The sequence below is a fragment of the Oncorhynchus masou genome, chromosome 14 (assembly GCF_036934945.1).
Source record: "Oncorhynchus masou masou isolate Uvic2021 chromosome 14, UVic_Omas_1.1, whole genome shotgun sequence".
Lineage (NCBI taxonomy): Eukaryota > Metazoa > Chordata > Actinopteri > Salmoniformes > Salmonidae > Oncorhynchus > Oncorhynchus masou.
Genome location: NC_088225.1, coordinates 24,866,096 through 24,880,990, shown reverse-complemented (window position 1 = coordinate 24,880,990; position 14,895 = coordinate 24,866,096). Strand labels below are relative to the sequence as shown.

Here is a 14,895-nt window from a genome sequence, read left to right as displayed (position 1 = left end):
TTCATTTCATTGCTTCGGTAAACGTGGGTACTGTTTAAAAATACCAAGTATCAAATCTGGTTGGTATGAGAGAAGCACATTCTCTGACGAAACATCTTTACGACACTCAAAGTAAACACAAACTGCTTTACAGCAGCACTAAACATGGTGTCCCAATTTAGCGGTGTTTTGCAGTTGACAGATCTAGATGATTTTATCACTCCTTCCCAGGTAAATAACACTTAACCATACAACAATCATGTTATTAAACAGGTTTTACATAATTTTAGCATAGGTATAATGTGGTTATTTTAATGTTAATGACTCACTGGTCGCCACTCTCAGTAGCTAGTTAGCTAGCTAGTTACTGTAGTTAGCTAACCTCTAAAGTACTGGCTACCTGTCAAATAGAGTATGATCTGTCCAACTCCAAATGCGTATATGGCGTTATTGGCATTGCTGTGTAAATTGATAGAAGCAATGGTGGTTTTCAATTGAACCCGCTTTTGTTATTTTTTTAACCTAGTTAACTCGTAGCGGATGCTGGTGGGGGAGCTTTAGGAGGACGGGCTCATTGCAATGACTGGAATGAGATCATTAGAATGGATTCAAAGATGTTGTTTCCTTCCAGCCTCCTCTACTACCTAGTTGGTTTGCGCTCTCGCTAGGTCATCGAAATGACATGTGACTCATTTGACTTGCTAACGTTAACTAGTTAACTTCCTAGGTTGAATAACCTAGGAAGAGAGTCCACTTCTATCTGTCATCAGACACACCATTAGTTCATTTTACTTTAATTTCATTGGTTCTTGTACTGTAAGCATGATGTGACTAAGCTAGCTAGTATTGTTTGATTGTACTTTCCCCCCTAAACTGATTGCTACTTGCTCCCCTTGTCCTTTCTTAGGAATGTGTGAAACCAGTCAAGGTGGAGAAGAAGCAAGGCAGATCTGTGGCTAAAATTCAAATAGAAGATGATGGGAGCTATTTCCAGGTTAAACAGGTGCATATGCTTCAATGTTTCCCACATAGTGACCACAGCTGGAGCTGTGATGATGTTACATTAACTAACATGTAACTGGCATGAGCCTACTTCACTAAGGGTGAATCTCAAAACGTTCTTGTTGCTCTTCTCATCTCTCCTTCACCTGAACTTGTTCTGAAGACACAGGATCGGTAAAAGCAATATGGCTGTGCCTTATGGGATTTGTTTTGTCAAGTACTTTCTCAAATTCATTTAAGTAGCAGATGCTACTTTTTGAGACAAACATTTTCTTTCTCACTGTTAACCTACAGTACAATATTACTCCAACTTGTTATTTGTGTCTCCAGGATGGTGGAAAGCAGAAGCTGGAGAAAGCTAAGATCACTCTGAATGACTGCCTGGCCTGCAGTGGCTGCATCACCTCAGCTGAGAGTGTCCTTATCACACAGCAGAGTCATGAAGAGATTTACAGGGTGCTACGCAACAACAAGGTAGTGTGTGTGTGTGTGTGTTGGCATCCATCTGAAGACCCACAAACAGGACCCACCAGTCATACTCAACCCAGCGTGTTTAGGGATGATGATGGTGTCTGTATCTGTCTCCTCTGTGTGTAACTAGTCTCCCTTCATCTCCCCAGCAGGCAGGTGTAGCAGAGCAGAAGGTGGTGGTGGTGTCTGTGTCCCCACAGTCCAGAGCCTCCCTGGCAGCACGCTACGGCCTGAGCAGCAGTGAGGCAGGCAGGAGGCTCACCGCCTTCTTCAAGGGTCTGGGTGAGTGCGAAGGTTAAAACATAAACCTTTGTGTATCTATGTAATATGGGACATCGGTTTATCTGACACATTAGTGAGATACATTATATTTAGATCAAATATACTGACTGTTGTGTTTCAGGGGTTCACCACGTGTTTGACACCAGCTTCAGCAGGACCTTCAGCCTGTTGGAGAGTCAGAGAGAGTTTGTGGAGCGGTTCTATCGGAAGGAGCAAGACAAGCAGGCCCTGCCCATGCTGGCCTCTGCCTGCCCAGGTAACCAGCTGTACCTCAACACCTTAACGAGCCTCTATCTCCAGGTCAGAATCCTTCCAATAGAACTTCAGATACCAGGGCCCAATTTCACAAAGTTCATCAGATTAGAAGTGGTGGGTACTTATATTTGTCCTGTTTCACACATGTACAAGTGTGTTTTAATTTGAAATGTGTTTTTTTGCATATCCCAACTCCCTCTGAGACACCCTAGGAGAGTGGGGTCTCGGCCAGAAGAGGGAATAAGAGGGGGGGCAGATCATCTCCTACTCTGAGAACCTTTATAAATACAGGCCCTGGTCTCTTCCAGGTTCCAGTAATAATACAGGCTGTCTTCAGGTTCATTAATAATACAGGCTTGTGTTGTCTTCAGGTTCATTAATAATACAGGCTTGTGTTGTCTTCAGGTTCATTAATAATACAGGCTTGTGTTGTCTTCAGGTTCATTAATAATACAGGCTTGTGTTGTATTTAGGTTAATTAATAATACAGGCTTGTGTTGTCGTTAGGTTAATTAATAATACAGGCTTGTTGTCTTCAGGTCCATTAATAATACAGGCTTGTGTTGTATTTAGGTTCATTAATAATACGGGCTTGTCTTCAGGTTCATTAATAATACAGGCTTGTTGTCTTCAGGTTCATTAATAATACAGGCTTGTGTTGTCTTCAGGTTCATTAATAATACAGGCTTGTGTTGTCTTCAGGTTCATTAATAATACAGGCTTGTTGTCTTCAGGTTCATTAATAATACAGGCTTGTGTTGTATTTAGGTTCATTAATAATACAGGCTTGTTGTCTTCAGGTTCATTAATAATACAGGCTTGTTGTCTTCAGGTCCATTAATAATACAGGCTTGTGTTGTATTTAGGTTCATTAATAATACGGGCTTGTCTTCAGGTTCATTAATAATACAGGCTTGTTTGTCTTCAGGTTCATTAATAATACAGGCTTGTGTTGTCTTCAGGTTCATTAATAATACAGGCTTGTGTTGTCTTCAGGTTCATTAATAATACAGGCTTGTTGTCTTCAGGTCCATTAATAATACAGGCTTGTGTTGTCTTCAGGTTGGATCTGCTATGCAGAGAAAACCCATGGAGAGTTCATCCTGCCCTACGTCAGCTCCACCCGCTCCCCACAGCAGATGATGGGCTCTCTGGTGAAGGGCTTCTTCGCTGGCCAGCAGGTTGGTAGGGGCTCATTGACACTAGAGTCCTGCATAGGTCTGTTTTTGGGAGCCGCACCCACCCCGCTCCAGCCACATAAAGTCTGAGCCTACCCGACATCAAGAGAGAATCTGACCGAGCCGCATAAAATTGTTCCGTGAGCTGATCCGTCAACCCTGCCAAATAACATCTATTTATTTAGTGTTTGTGACTCCTGTGTAGTAGGCTAATATTCTTCTTCCCTGCATGAATGAATTTGTCTGCATGTCTATTCAACATGAATTAAGAACAATATATATTTTTTCTTCACTATGCAATGCGTCACATTGACAACTCAAATCGCTTTGTAAAAAGGAGCCTTCCAATTAACCTTCTTACCTCATGAAAGCCTGTAGCCGACATAACGAAACAAGACCTTAACATTCAATATTGTTTAGATAATTAAATAATTTAATTGAAACTTAAAGGGATTCCCTGGTACTTTTGTATACTTTGTAGCCAGTAGTTCTGAAAGTAGCATCCACAAGCTAAAAGTGGTCCCCGATAATGGTGTACTACATCACATATTTGCAGATATGTGCTCCATGTCATTGCGCTCTCTCTTGCTCTGCTGTGTGTGATTCTTGCTAGTTGTCACTCAAATAGCGATGGGCTGGAACTTGAATTGCTAGGGGGCTGGCCCATGTGGGGGAAGTTAGGGAAAATGGCACAACACAGCTTACAGAAAACAGTCGCTTTTAAACTAGGGATTTTGTGGTTAATTGAGGTAAGACAGTAATTCTGCTCATAGATTATCCGTATATAAACTACACATTGACACATCCAGCCCAAAGCGGGAGGTTTAAAAAATATTGCAAGTCACTAAAGTACTTATTCCCAGAATAACTTATTTACTAAGCTGCACTTTTACCAGTAGCACTGGTTTAAACGTTATATGTCCTGCGTATGGTCTACATGTACGAAAGCCTGAATTAACACAATCATTCACTATTAATTAACTGAATTATCATAGAAAATATCTGCTTGCACTTTTTGCAGGCTGTGCATCCATCTACCGAGTTGTTGACCTTGTCCATAATGACTCGCGCAGCACCTGTTTCCACGATTGTGTATTCCCCCATCATAACTTTTCTTTCTTTATTCGTCCTGTTACTTTAGCCATTTTCGCATGAGATAGGCTCGCCAGGGGAAGTAAACTTGGCAATGTATTCTTACGTGGGGGAAGGGAACATAAGCTCCACATATGGACAAATAAAAATGTTTCAGCACAACACAAATAATGGACAGTTCCCTGCTGGTAGCCTTCTACGTCTGCCTCACCGCTCACAGAATGGAATTCACATAATGCAAAACGTCCAGCTCCTGGGTTTGTAAAAAAAAAAAAAAAGAGTGTTTTATTGATTTAAAAAGCTTCTGACCTGCAATATAATATAATTGTTCTGAACCGCCCCAAAAATACAATAATTCCGCCAGCTGATGATTCAGAAGTATGACATTCAGCGATGCAGACTGCAGGGTTAAATATAGACTAAATGGAGTCAGGTGATCTAGATCAGAGATGTAGAGTAACGTTTAATAGATGATAAGAATATGTGTTCATTTTGGATGATGATTCTATCATGTCTGTATAGTAGGATGAGATCTTGTAAAGAATATGACTGACATGTGTGTGTTGTTGTTGTTGCAGGGCCTGGACCCACAGCAGATCTACCATGTGACTGTGATGCCCTGCTATGATAAGAAACTGGAGGCCTCCAGGCCTGACTTCTACCTGGAGGAGGCTGACACCAGAGAGGTGGACTGTGTCATCACTTCAGGTACGGAGGACATTAAACCACTATGGCAGATAGTATTCAAAGTGTCTGTGTGGGTTTTATGTTTTGAATCACATTTTTAAATGTACATTTTCTGATTTCTGTTTCTGTTTATTTCATAACAGGAGAAGTTCTGAAGATGCTAGAGGAAGAGAAAGTGTTGCTCAGCGATGTGGAGCCAGCCCCATTAGATACAATGTAAGGGTTTGTACCTCATCTTTTACATATAAATTAATACATACTTGTGTGTCAGGAGAACTCCAGAAGGTGTGTGTGTGTGCCGCATGTGTCAGGAGAACTCCAGAAGGTGTGTGTGTGTGTCAGGAGAACTCCAGAAGGTGTGTGTGTGCCGCATGTGTCAGGAGAACTCCAGAAGGTGTGTGTGTCAGGAGAACTCCAGAAGGTGTGTGTGTGTGCCGCATGTGTCAGGAGAACTCCAGAAGGTGTGTGTGTGTGCCGCATGTGTCAGGAGAACTCCAGAAGGTGTGTGTGTGTGGAGAACTCCAGAAGGTGTGTGTGTGTGTGAAGGTGTGTGTGTGTGCCGCATGTGTCAGGAGAACTCCAGAAGGTGTGTGTGTGTGTCAGGAGAACTCCAGAAGGTGTGTGTGTGTGCCGCATGTGTCAGGAGAACTCCAGAAGGTGTGTGTGTGTGCCGCATGTGTCAGGAGAACTCCAGAAGGTGTGTGTGTGTGTGTGTCAGGAGAACTCCAGGAGAACTCCAGAAGGTGTGTGTGTGTGCCGCATGTGTCAGGAGAACTCCAGAAGGTGTGTGTGTGTGCCGCATGTGTCAGGAGAACTCCAGAAGGTGTGTGTGTGTGTCAGGAGAACTCCAGAAGGTGTGTGTGTGTGTCAGGAGAACTCCAGAAGGTGTGTGTGTGTGCCGCATGTGTCAGGAGAACTCCAGAAGGTGTGTGTGTCAGGAGAACTCCAGTCCAGAAGGTGTGTGTGTGCCGCATGTGTCAGGAGAACTCCAGAAGGTGTGTGTGTCAGGAGAACTCCAGAAGGTGTGTGTGTGTGCCGCATGTGTCAGGAGAACTCCAGAAGGTGTGTGTGTCAGGAGAACTCCAGAAGGTGTGTGTGTGTGTGTGTCAGGAGAACTCCAGAAGGTGTGTGTGTGTGCATGTGTCAGAGAACTCCAGAAGGTGTGTGTGTGTGCCGCATGTGTCAGAAGGTGTGTGTGTGTGCAGAGACTCCAGAAGGTGTGTGTGTGTGTGCCGCATGTGTCAGGAGAACTCCAGAAGGTGTGTGTGTGTGCCGCATGTGTCAGGAGAACTCCAGAAGGTGTGTGTGTGCAGGAGAACTCCAGCATGTGTCAGGAGAACTCCAGAAGGTGTGTGTGTGCCGCATGTGTCAGGAGAACTCCAGAAGGTGTGTGTGTGCCGCATGTGTCAGGAGAACTCCAGAAGGTGTGTGTGTCAGGAGAACTCCAGAAGGTGTGTGTGTGTGCCGCATGTGTCAGGAGAACTCCAGAAGGTGTGTGTGTGTGCCGCATGTGTCAGGAGAACTCCAGAAGGTGTGTGTGTGTGCCGCATGTGTCAGGAGAACTCCAGAAGGTGTGTGTGTGTGTGTGTGTGTCAGCGTGCGTCAGAAGAACTCCACTTGCTGATGTGTGCATGCACTTGTGTCCCTGCAGGTTCAGCAGTGTGTGTGGTGATGAGTTGCTGGGCCATGCAGGGAGCGGTTCAGGAGGATACCTCCATCACGTGTTCACACACGCTGCCAGACAGCTGTTTGGAGAGGAAGTGAAGGAGCTCACCTACAACACACTCAAGTAAGTCAGTCTGGCCCTGCAGTATTAAAGCCCTGTTAGGAGCTCACCTCTGCTAATTGGTTGTCTTTCACTTAGTTGTGTCAACTGTGAAATAGTGCAGGCAAAATACTCAGTCTCTCTTCACTTCCATGAGATGTGCAGGGAAGTCTGTCTCTGCTTCCTGTCAGCCATGGATGTATAGATTTGTTGAGAAGAATGGCCCTGAGATTAGAGCATGTCTAAGAAACAGCATTTCTGATTGGACAAATCCAAGTTGTCCTTCCCTGTTTCAGTCTGATTTCTTGCATTTGGTGCCTAATGAACACAACCCTTTTTAACCTGTCCCCTTTAGGAACAAGGACTTCCAGGAGGTGACCCTGGAAAGGGACGGTGTGGTCGTGCTGCGTTTCGCCGCAACCTACGGTTTCCGCAACATCCAGAACCTGGTGCAGAAACTCAAAAGGGGAAAGTCACCCTACCACTTCGTAGAGGTCATGGCCTGTCCGTCAGGTGAGGAAAGAGGAGGCTTTGTTTGTTGGTTTACATTTGCGTTTAATATAAACACAAGATACTATATACAAATGCATGTTTTTTTTTCATCCCACATTCAAGTGGGTGGAATTGAATTATGTCTTGTCCATTGATTTATTTACTGCTATGGTTGAAGTCTCTATTCTACATCTGCACAGAAGCTACCACAGGCAGCAGCTAGTGTTAGAAAGCACACTGTGTGAATTCCCCTGGGGAATGGTTCCTGTTTCTAATGGCATTTCTTTGGTTCAAGTCAAATGTGTTGTGTTTCCTCACTGTGTGTGTATACAGGTTGTCTGAATGGGGGAGGCCAGGTGAAGCCCTTACCAGAGCAGAACAACAAGGAGTTGCTGCAGCAGGTGGAGGATCTGTACAAGGAGGAGCGCCCTCTAGTGCCAGAGGAGGACCAGCACGTGGCAGAGCTTTACCAGTCCTGGCTACAGAGTGTAGGAGAGGAGAGAGCCAGGGAGCTGCTGCACACACAGTACCATGCAGTGGACAAGGCCACCAACGGACTCCTTGTCAAATGGTGAAGAAGAGGGTGAAAGGATGTTGAAGGGTTTCTGTAAGTGAATGGTCTGTCCTCAAGTGTCAGGGTGCATCTCAGGTGTCTAAAGTAGACTCCTCTGTTTCATCTCCATTGAGTTTAACACAGGTTAGGTGGAAGCAACATGGCCGGTTCTTGTTGGGTATTTTTGGTCACCTGTCTTAGTTTTTTAATATCAGTAGAAATAAAGAAAAAGGCATGATGCACATACATTTTGTCTATTGAGATGCATCTCTATTCTAGGATTATTTGAACCATTTGAGTGAAATCACAAAACTTGACCTTGGGTTAATGTTTATGCTCCATCTGTACTGGATGACTGAATTTAGCACTTTCCTTCACCGTCTTTGTCTCTCTCGTCTCTCTCTGCTTTTAATGACCCCCCATTTCTTTTCTGTCTATCCATCCCTCTTATCTATCCTTCTGTCTGTGCTTAAAGGACTGTCTGTCAGATCAAATAGAGCATTATCGCCAAGTGCTTAATTACTGTGGTGGCCTGTCAATTATTTATTTGAAAATAAAAGAGAGCCGCACACTAGGAGCTCAGATGCAAATATTTGATGAAGACAGCTTGGTTGTCGAAACGTTGGTAATTCAATTTTTGCATCTGAGCTCCTAGAGTGTGCGGCTCTTTTATTTAAGTTTTCTACTCCGCTAGCCAGCACCGAGCCAGCACCTAGCCAGCACCTTGCCTAAATAGGTGTGCGTTTATTTTTCTTCTAGATCTGTCATTTATTTATACCAACATAAAGCCTGTATACATTCAGGCTATAGATTATATACGCACAAGCTAATTCATACCAGACCACTGGTATGGTTGGACAATTATTACTACATTTAAGTGTGCACTAATTATGAATACAGCAGCAAATTCTGTTATTTCTCTTGTATGCACTGAAAAGTATTTGGATTCTTGAAATGTTTGATGGAATTCTAAAGAAATATTTTAGTTTAATTGTATATCATTTCTGCCTTATAATAAATCTGATACATATTTTGCATATTAAAATGTTAGTGTAACTTTCAAGTACGTTATTCACCATGAACCAGCAGTCATTGATATACATACTGACACGATACTAAGGAACAGTTTTAGCTGTAGAAATAAGCATATACTTTCAATATTTACATTCATGTTTTCAGTGTTTTCTTCCTTTGTATGGCATGGTGAGAACAAGAGGTACATACCTTCATACGGTATGCTGTCAGTTAAGCAGCTAGGTTCAACCATTTAATATGGACTAAGTAATATTGTCAAAATATATTGCTTATATATTCAACTACATGTTTAGCAGCTCTTTTGATGTAGATATGTGAAATGTTAATACAGAATGTCAAGCAAACATCACCGTTTTACCCTAAGAATTCTGCAAGCGGGTAATAGTCATTAGGGAAATGAATCTCACATATGAAATGAATTGTTAGGCCAACAATAGAAACAATCTGCTTTATTGCTTTTTCTGTGAAGGAGACAATGGAGCTTTTAATAAAACCTATGCATCACAAACTTCATTGGCACACAAAAAAGCCTGATATGTGTGTATGTATATATATATATATATATGGAGCTTTTGATTAACAAAGAGCATAAGTTGTCTTATTTTCTATAGTATGAGAGATGTTAGGAAGCGCTTCAGTCTTGATTTTCTATATGTCCAGCAATCACACTAAGGTAGCCCTGGCTTCTCTAAAGGGACTATACCCCAAACCTCTGAAATATTGTCTTCAGTGAATATACCATATTAAAGTCAAACACTTGATAAGAAACCTTTATACAGAGACAAAAAGTCTAAATTAATTTACAAACATTGCACATTAAGACAATCTACTTATTCAAGCTTCACCCTGCTCTTTATAGTTTGGTTTTGCTTCTGCAGATAAGAATTGTTGGGGTTTATTAAAATATTATTTCACATTATAGAATATCAATACTGTATTCACTCTACATCAAACTGTACATTTCAGTAATCAAACCTGATTAAAAGCTAAATTAAAACTTAATTCAAGTCAAGATTCTTGAATCAATCTTCTGCAATACATATCAAATTGTATTCTGTAAATCCAGTTTATACTCAATCTCTCGTCTTCCTCGTGACGAGACTACAATGTTTTGCTTGATGCTTGCATTAGGTCTATAAGCTAATGTACAGAATGTTGAAATGTAGTAAATACAGTATTTTATGTAGTGAATGAAACAGGTAGGAAATATTTTGCCATAGTTGTTAGTAACAAGTCCAGTGCACTGGTACGCATGTAGTGGAACGGATTTCACTAGACTCCATTCTGCAGTCAGTCCTTGGGGACCCGGAAGCCATCTTTCTCCTTACGGAGACTCCTCATGGTTTCAACAGGGTCATTCTGCCCAGCATGCTCTTGCACAGACTTCTCTCTGGAATAGAAAGGAAAGAATGTCACTTCAATTATTTCACTACATACAGAGTGAGCATTGGCACTTTCATTTCCATGCTAAAAATCCTCTCCCTCGTCTTCCCTGCATTCCTCTATGACACAAAGCTCAATAGGGCACTTGTGGATTGTCTGATGCTCGTATAAGAGATCAGTGCTGCTTGTGCCCACTTGAGCAAGTGCTTTAGAAAAATGTCCATCATTAGTTGTACTTACTTCACTCTCATAAAGGGGTTGAATTTGAATTCTTCAGCCACAGTGGAGGGGATGGTTGGTTCTCCATTACTGACTTTCTCCTATGGATTTAATAAAATGCAGATTATACATTTTCTTGATTAAAGATCACCATGGCCATGTGTTCACACACAAAATGTCCAATGCAGCTGTTTATCGCAATATAATTTCTGGGTAACAATTCAATAAATTTATGTGATTTTAATTGAAAACAATGGTCAAAAATAGCTTCTTAGCAAAAGGGAAATGTCTAAATATTTAGCTATGACTGTCTTGGAGTGGTCTGAGTGGGAGGGGAAAACTTATTGGCAGAGAGGTTTGGAACCCTTTCTTATTGGTCTATTAACCAATTTACCACATGGTGATTTCACCATGGAAGGCCAAACCTCCATCCAAACACAAACAGCAGAAATTTCAGACAATCTTTTAAAAGCAGCTCTTACACTAAGGGCATTAAATCATAATTTTTTACAATTTCACAGTATTATTCCAACCTCAGTGAGGAAATGTATATAAAACCCAGGGAAATCATGTGTTTGACTGCACTGGGTCTTTAATGAAATGTATCAAGATATACCTTTGCCCATGCTAGTTTTCTCTTGATGACCTCGTTGTCGGGCTCCACATGTCGAGCGAACTTCAGATTGTTGATGGTGTACTCATGACCACAGTAAACACGCTGGAACACAAACACACTATTGTTCCCATCTGCTGCGTGACTGTTAACACCACAGTGTTTGTCAGCACACGTGCTTGGTCACATATAATGTAATAATAACTGACCGTTTCTAACCTATAAAAGACAGACACTGAATAGTGTTAATCCAGTAGCTGTCATTACATGTAAAGAAAGTTATCATATGTAGAAGTTCATTTAACACAGTGTGATAGAGGTATATTTACTGTTTCAGGGGGCAGACGTCCCAGCACGTCTATCAATGCCCTGTACATCTGTTCAGCTGTACCCTCAAAAAACTTCCCACAGCCAGCAACAAACAGTGTGTCCCCTAAACAGGAAGATAACAAGGGTCAAAGGGCTTCCATGAAAATCTGCTGATTTAATAATACATAGATACCTAAGTAAACCTACAGTAGTTAACTCATGTTTAATGATCAGAACTGTTAAGAGATTGATGTCCCCTATGACTGGAACTGCATTACGACGAGTCTATTCAGACTTCAATAGAGTTCTCCTAGATTAAAAGAAAATTATCTATATATGGACACCCCTTCAAGTGTGTATTCGGCTATTTCAGCCACACCCATTTCTGACATGTGTATAAAAAAAAAGAGCACACAGAAATGCAATCTCCATAGACAAACATTGGCAGTAGAATGGACTTACTGAAGAGCTCTGTGACATTTACCGTGGCACCGTCACAGGGTGCCACCTTTCCAACAAGTCAGTTTGTCAAATTTCTGCGTTGCTAGTGCTGCCCCAGTCAACTGTATGTGCTGTTATTGTGAAGTGGAAATGTCCAGAAGCAACAACAGCTCCGCCGTGAAGTGGTAGGTAGACCACACAAGCTCACAGAACGGGTCCACAGAGAAGCACATAAAAATCATCTGTAACACTCACTACCAAGTTCTTAACTGCCTCTGGAAGCAACGTCAACACAAGAACCGTTTGTCAGGCGCTTCATGAATGGGTTTCCATGGCCTAACAGCCACACACAAGCCTAAGATCACCATGTGCAATGCCAAGCATTGGCTGGAGTGGTGTAAAGCTCGTCGCCATTAGACTCTGGAGCCGTGGAAACGGGTTCTCTGGAGTGATGAATCACGCTTCACCATCTGGCAGTCCGACGGACAAATCTGGGTTTGGCGGATAACAGGAGAACGCTACCTGCCCTAATGCAGTGTCAACTGTAAAGTTTGGTGGAAGAGAAATAATGGTGTGGGGCTGTTTCTCATGGTTCAGGCTAGGCCCCTTAGTTTCAGTGAAGGGAAATCGTAACACTACAGCATACAATAACATTCTAGACAATTAAATGCTTCCAACTTTGTAGAAACAGTTTGGGAAAGGCCCTTTCCTGTTCCAGCATGACAATGCCCCCGTGCACAAAGAGGTCCATACAGAAATGGTTTGTCGAGACCGGTGTGAAAGACCTTGACTGGTCTGCAGAGCCGTGACTTCAACCCCATCGAACACCTTTGGGATGAATTGGAACGCCGGCCTCGTCGCCCAACATCAGTTCCCGACCTCACGTCATGCCCGAATGGAAGCAAGTCCCCGCAACAATGTTCCAACATCTAGTGGAAAGCCTTACCAGAAGACTGGAGGCTGTTATAGCAACAAAAGGAGGACCAACTCCATATTAATGCCCATGATTTTGGAATGAGATGTTCGACGAGCAGGTGTCCACACACTTTTGGTCATGCAGTGTACCTCAGGAATGGCTGAACGAACCAATTTGGAAAGAATGGGGTTTTAGGATATAAAATATAAGGTCTGAGGTTAACACAGGCTCAGGAGAGCTTATATGTTTTGTTCTATGAGAATATCAGTCAGTTAACATGACCTTTATGAATTATGAAGCCTTTATGTGCTGTTTTGATTACTAAATGCTTCAAAATTCACAAAGGGACATTCGCTGACAGATTATCTCATAGAACAAAACGTATAAGATCTCCTAAGCCTGTGTTTAACACAGTTCTTATTTTCAGCTTTTATCCAAAACCCCTTTTAATTTCTCATGGGCTTTAGCCAACATGCCATTACTATTGCTCTCTATTACAGTAGGTGATAGAGTCAAATTGGAAAGATACCAGTAGCTTACCTGTGAAGACAGCTGGAGGCTCAGTGCTGTTGTCTTTGGTCACAAGGTAGCAAATGTGGCCAGTGGTGTGGCATGGCGTAAACAAACACTTGACTGTAAGTGAACCAACCTGGCAATGAAATAGACAGGTGTTTTGTTTTTAGGTCTGTTATGGTTATTACATAGGTTATTCTGCTGGTAGTTACTCAGGTATAAGGCCTTACTTTGAATGTGTTGGAGTGTTTGACTTTCTTAGTGAGGGCATCCACCCGGTCATCTCCTCCGTACACAGTGAGACCAGGCACCAGCCTCACCATCTTCTCATTGCCTCCCGCATGGTCCCTGTAGAGAGAAGGAGACAACGCATGGTACATGGAAATCCTATAATGCCGGTATATCTAATCTCAGTGTTATTGGACTGCTCACAATGGTAATTTCGCTGAGTCATTTTCACTGAGTGATATTCAAAACAATGATTGACATCTGGACTTACCAATGGTGATGGGTGGTCAGAACTGTTGTAAGTCTCACACCGTGCTTTCTGATAGCTTCTACAACCTGAAGAGACAATCAAATGATTATAAAATGTATATACATAATATCCTACTGTTGATCCATCAAAACGAACCTACAGCAGGCTATATTTCATTTCATACCTTCACTGGTTCAACTGGGTCTATGATGGCAGCTTCCTTTGACTCCTCATCAATGAGAAGGTACATGTAGTTGTCAGTGAGGGCTGGCAGCAGTTCTACCTTCATGTCGCTCTGCTCCACCAGTAAAGACTTCCTTATCGGGATATCAGGAGCTTCCTTGTGTAGAAGGGCTGCTTGGACGTGCGCAGGGGCTACACAATATTTACAATTCATCACATTAGACATAACAGAACTCACGAACCAATTTGTCAACGTAAAAATATAAATAGTTGACATAATATTAACCAATCCATTTTCGTGGAAAAATACAGTTCACATACAGGGTAAACAGACGGTAAACGTGCTTACAATGCACACAAGGGCTACGTGGTTCTTGGAGAACAGCCAAGTAAAGTTTAGCTATTGTAACCCTGTCAGAGAGAGCTTGCTGTCAATTTATTCAAGCTGTCATTCACATGAAAGTAAACAAGTAAGCCAGAGAACACAAAACCATAGTACTATGGAGTAAGATCAGAATAATACATTAAAATAACTGGAATCCAATGGTTTGCAAATATTTCAATGCTGTCACATTCTATGCATAGTAGCTCAGCCTTCAGTTCAGTCTGTGTGTGAGAGAATTGTAAGAGGAAATGCCAGACAAGGAAGGGGATGATGTAATAGCATCAGGGGCTTGCTAAGCGCTAATCAACACCAGTTAGCTAGCCCGGGACAGCTGCTTCAAATATATATGGCTGCTTTGACAGTAGCTAGCTAGCACTTGACTATGCTGTGCAAATTACAAATATGAAAGCTAGCTAACCTTACGTTGGCGTGCCATCAGTGACAGCTCGTTTAGAAACGTTCAGGGTTGTTATGTAGCTGTGTAAAGGACCTGAAAGATCGGGATGTGAGCGAAACATACCAATTTTGTACGTTGCAGCGGCTCCAAGAACGCCAAGAGTGCAGGCACTCGCTACCAGTGACCTGTAAAACATAGCCAGCAACACTGTAGCTGTTTGCTAATATCGCAATCGCATGGACAGGAACCAGACACTTTTGGTTTAAA

The 14,895-nt window shown here is 42.3% G+C and overlaps 2 protein-coding genes across 5 annotated transcripts; one reads left to right on the top strand and one right to left on the bottom strand.

Annotated features, from left to right (window-relative positions):
* Positions 1 to 121: 121 nt before the first annotated feature.
* On the top strand, positions 122 to 9,304 carry narfl (nuclear prelamin A recognition factor-like). Of its 2 annotated transcripts, none has more exons than XM_064986984.1 (11): positions 122 to 210; positions 887 to 982; positions 1,312 to 1,455; positions 1,605 to 1,734; positions 1,856 to 1,990; positions 3,052 to 3,170; positions 4,838 to 4,967; positions 5,090 to 5,162; positions 6,598 to 6,735; positions 7,067 to 7,224; positions 7,537 to 9,304. In XM_064986984.1, the coding sequence occupies exons 1-11, from the start codon at positions 145 to 147 to the stop codon at positions 7,776 to 7,778; spliced, it is 1,431 nt and encodes a 476-aa protein (XP_064843056.1). In that variant the 5' UTR covers positions 122 to 144; the 3' UTR covers positions 7,779 to 9,304. The 2 variants fall into 2 exon arrangements, with proteins under 2 accessions (XP_064843056.1, XP_064843055.1); XM_064986983.1 differs by having other exon boundaries at positions 1,602 to 1,734.
* hagh (hydroxyacylglutathione hydrolase) lies at positions 9,224 to 14,892 on the bottom strand. Of its 3 annotated transcripts, none has more exons than XM_064986985.1 (9): positions 14,752 to 14,892; positions 13,848 to 14,038; positions 13,685 to 13,749; positions 13,416 to 13,533; positions 13,213 to 13,321; positions 11,336 to 11,439; positions 11,010 to 11,111; positions 10,415 to 10,494; positions 9,224 to 10,181 (listed from the first exon to the last, which is right to left on the bottom strand). In XM_064986985.1, the coding sequence occupies exons 1-9, from the start codon at positions 14,822 to 14,824 to the stop codon at positions 10,082 to 10,084; spliced, it is 942 nt and encodes a 313-aa protein (XP_064843057.1). In that variant the 5' UTR covers positions 14,825 to 14,892; the 3' UTR covers positions 9,224 to 10,081. The 3 variants fall into 3 exon arrangements, with proteins under 3 accessions (XP_064843057.1, XP_064843060.1, XP_064843059.1); XM_064986988.1 differs by lacking the exon at positions 14,752 to 14,892 and adding an exon at positions 14,370 to 14,449; XM_064986987.1 differs by lacking the exon at positions 14,752 to 14,892 and adding an exon at positions 14,196 to 14,354.
* Positions 14,893 to 14,895: the final 3 nt, after the last annotated feature.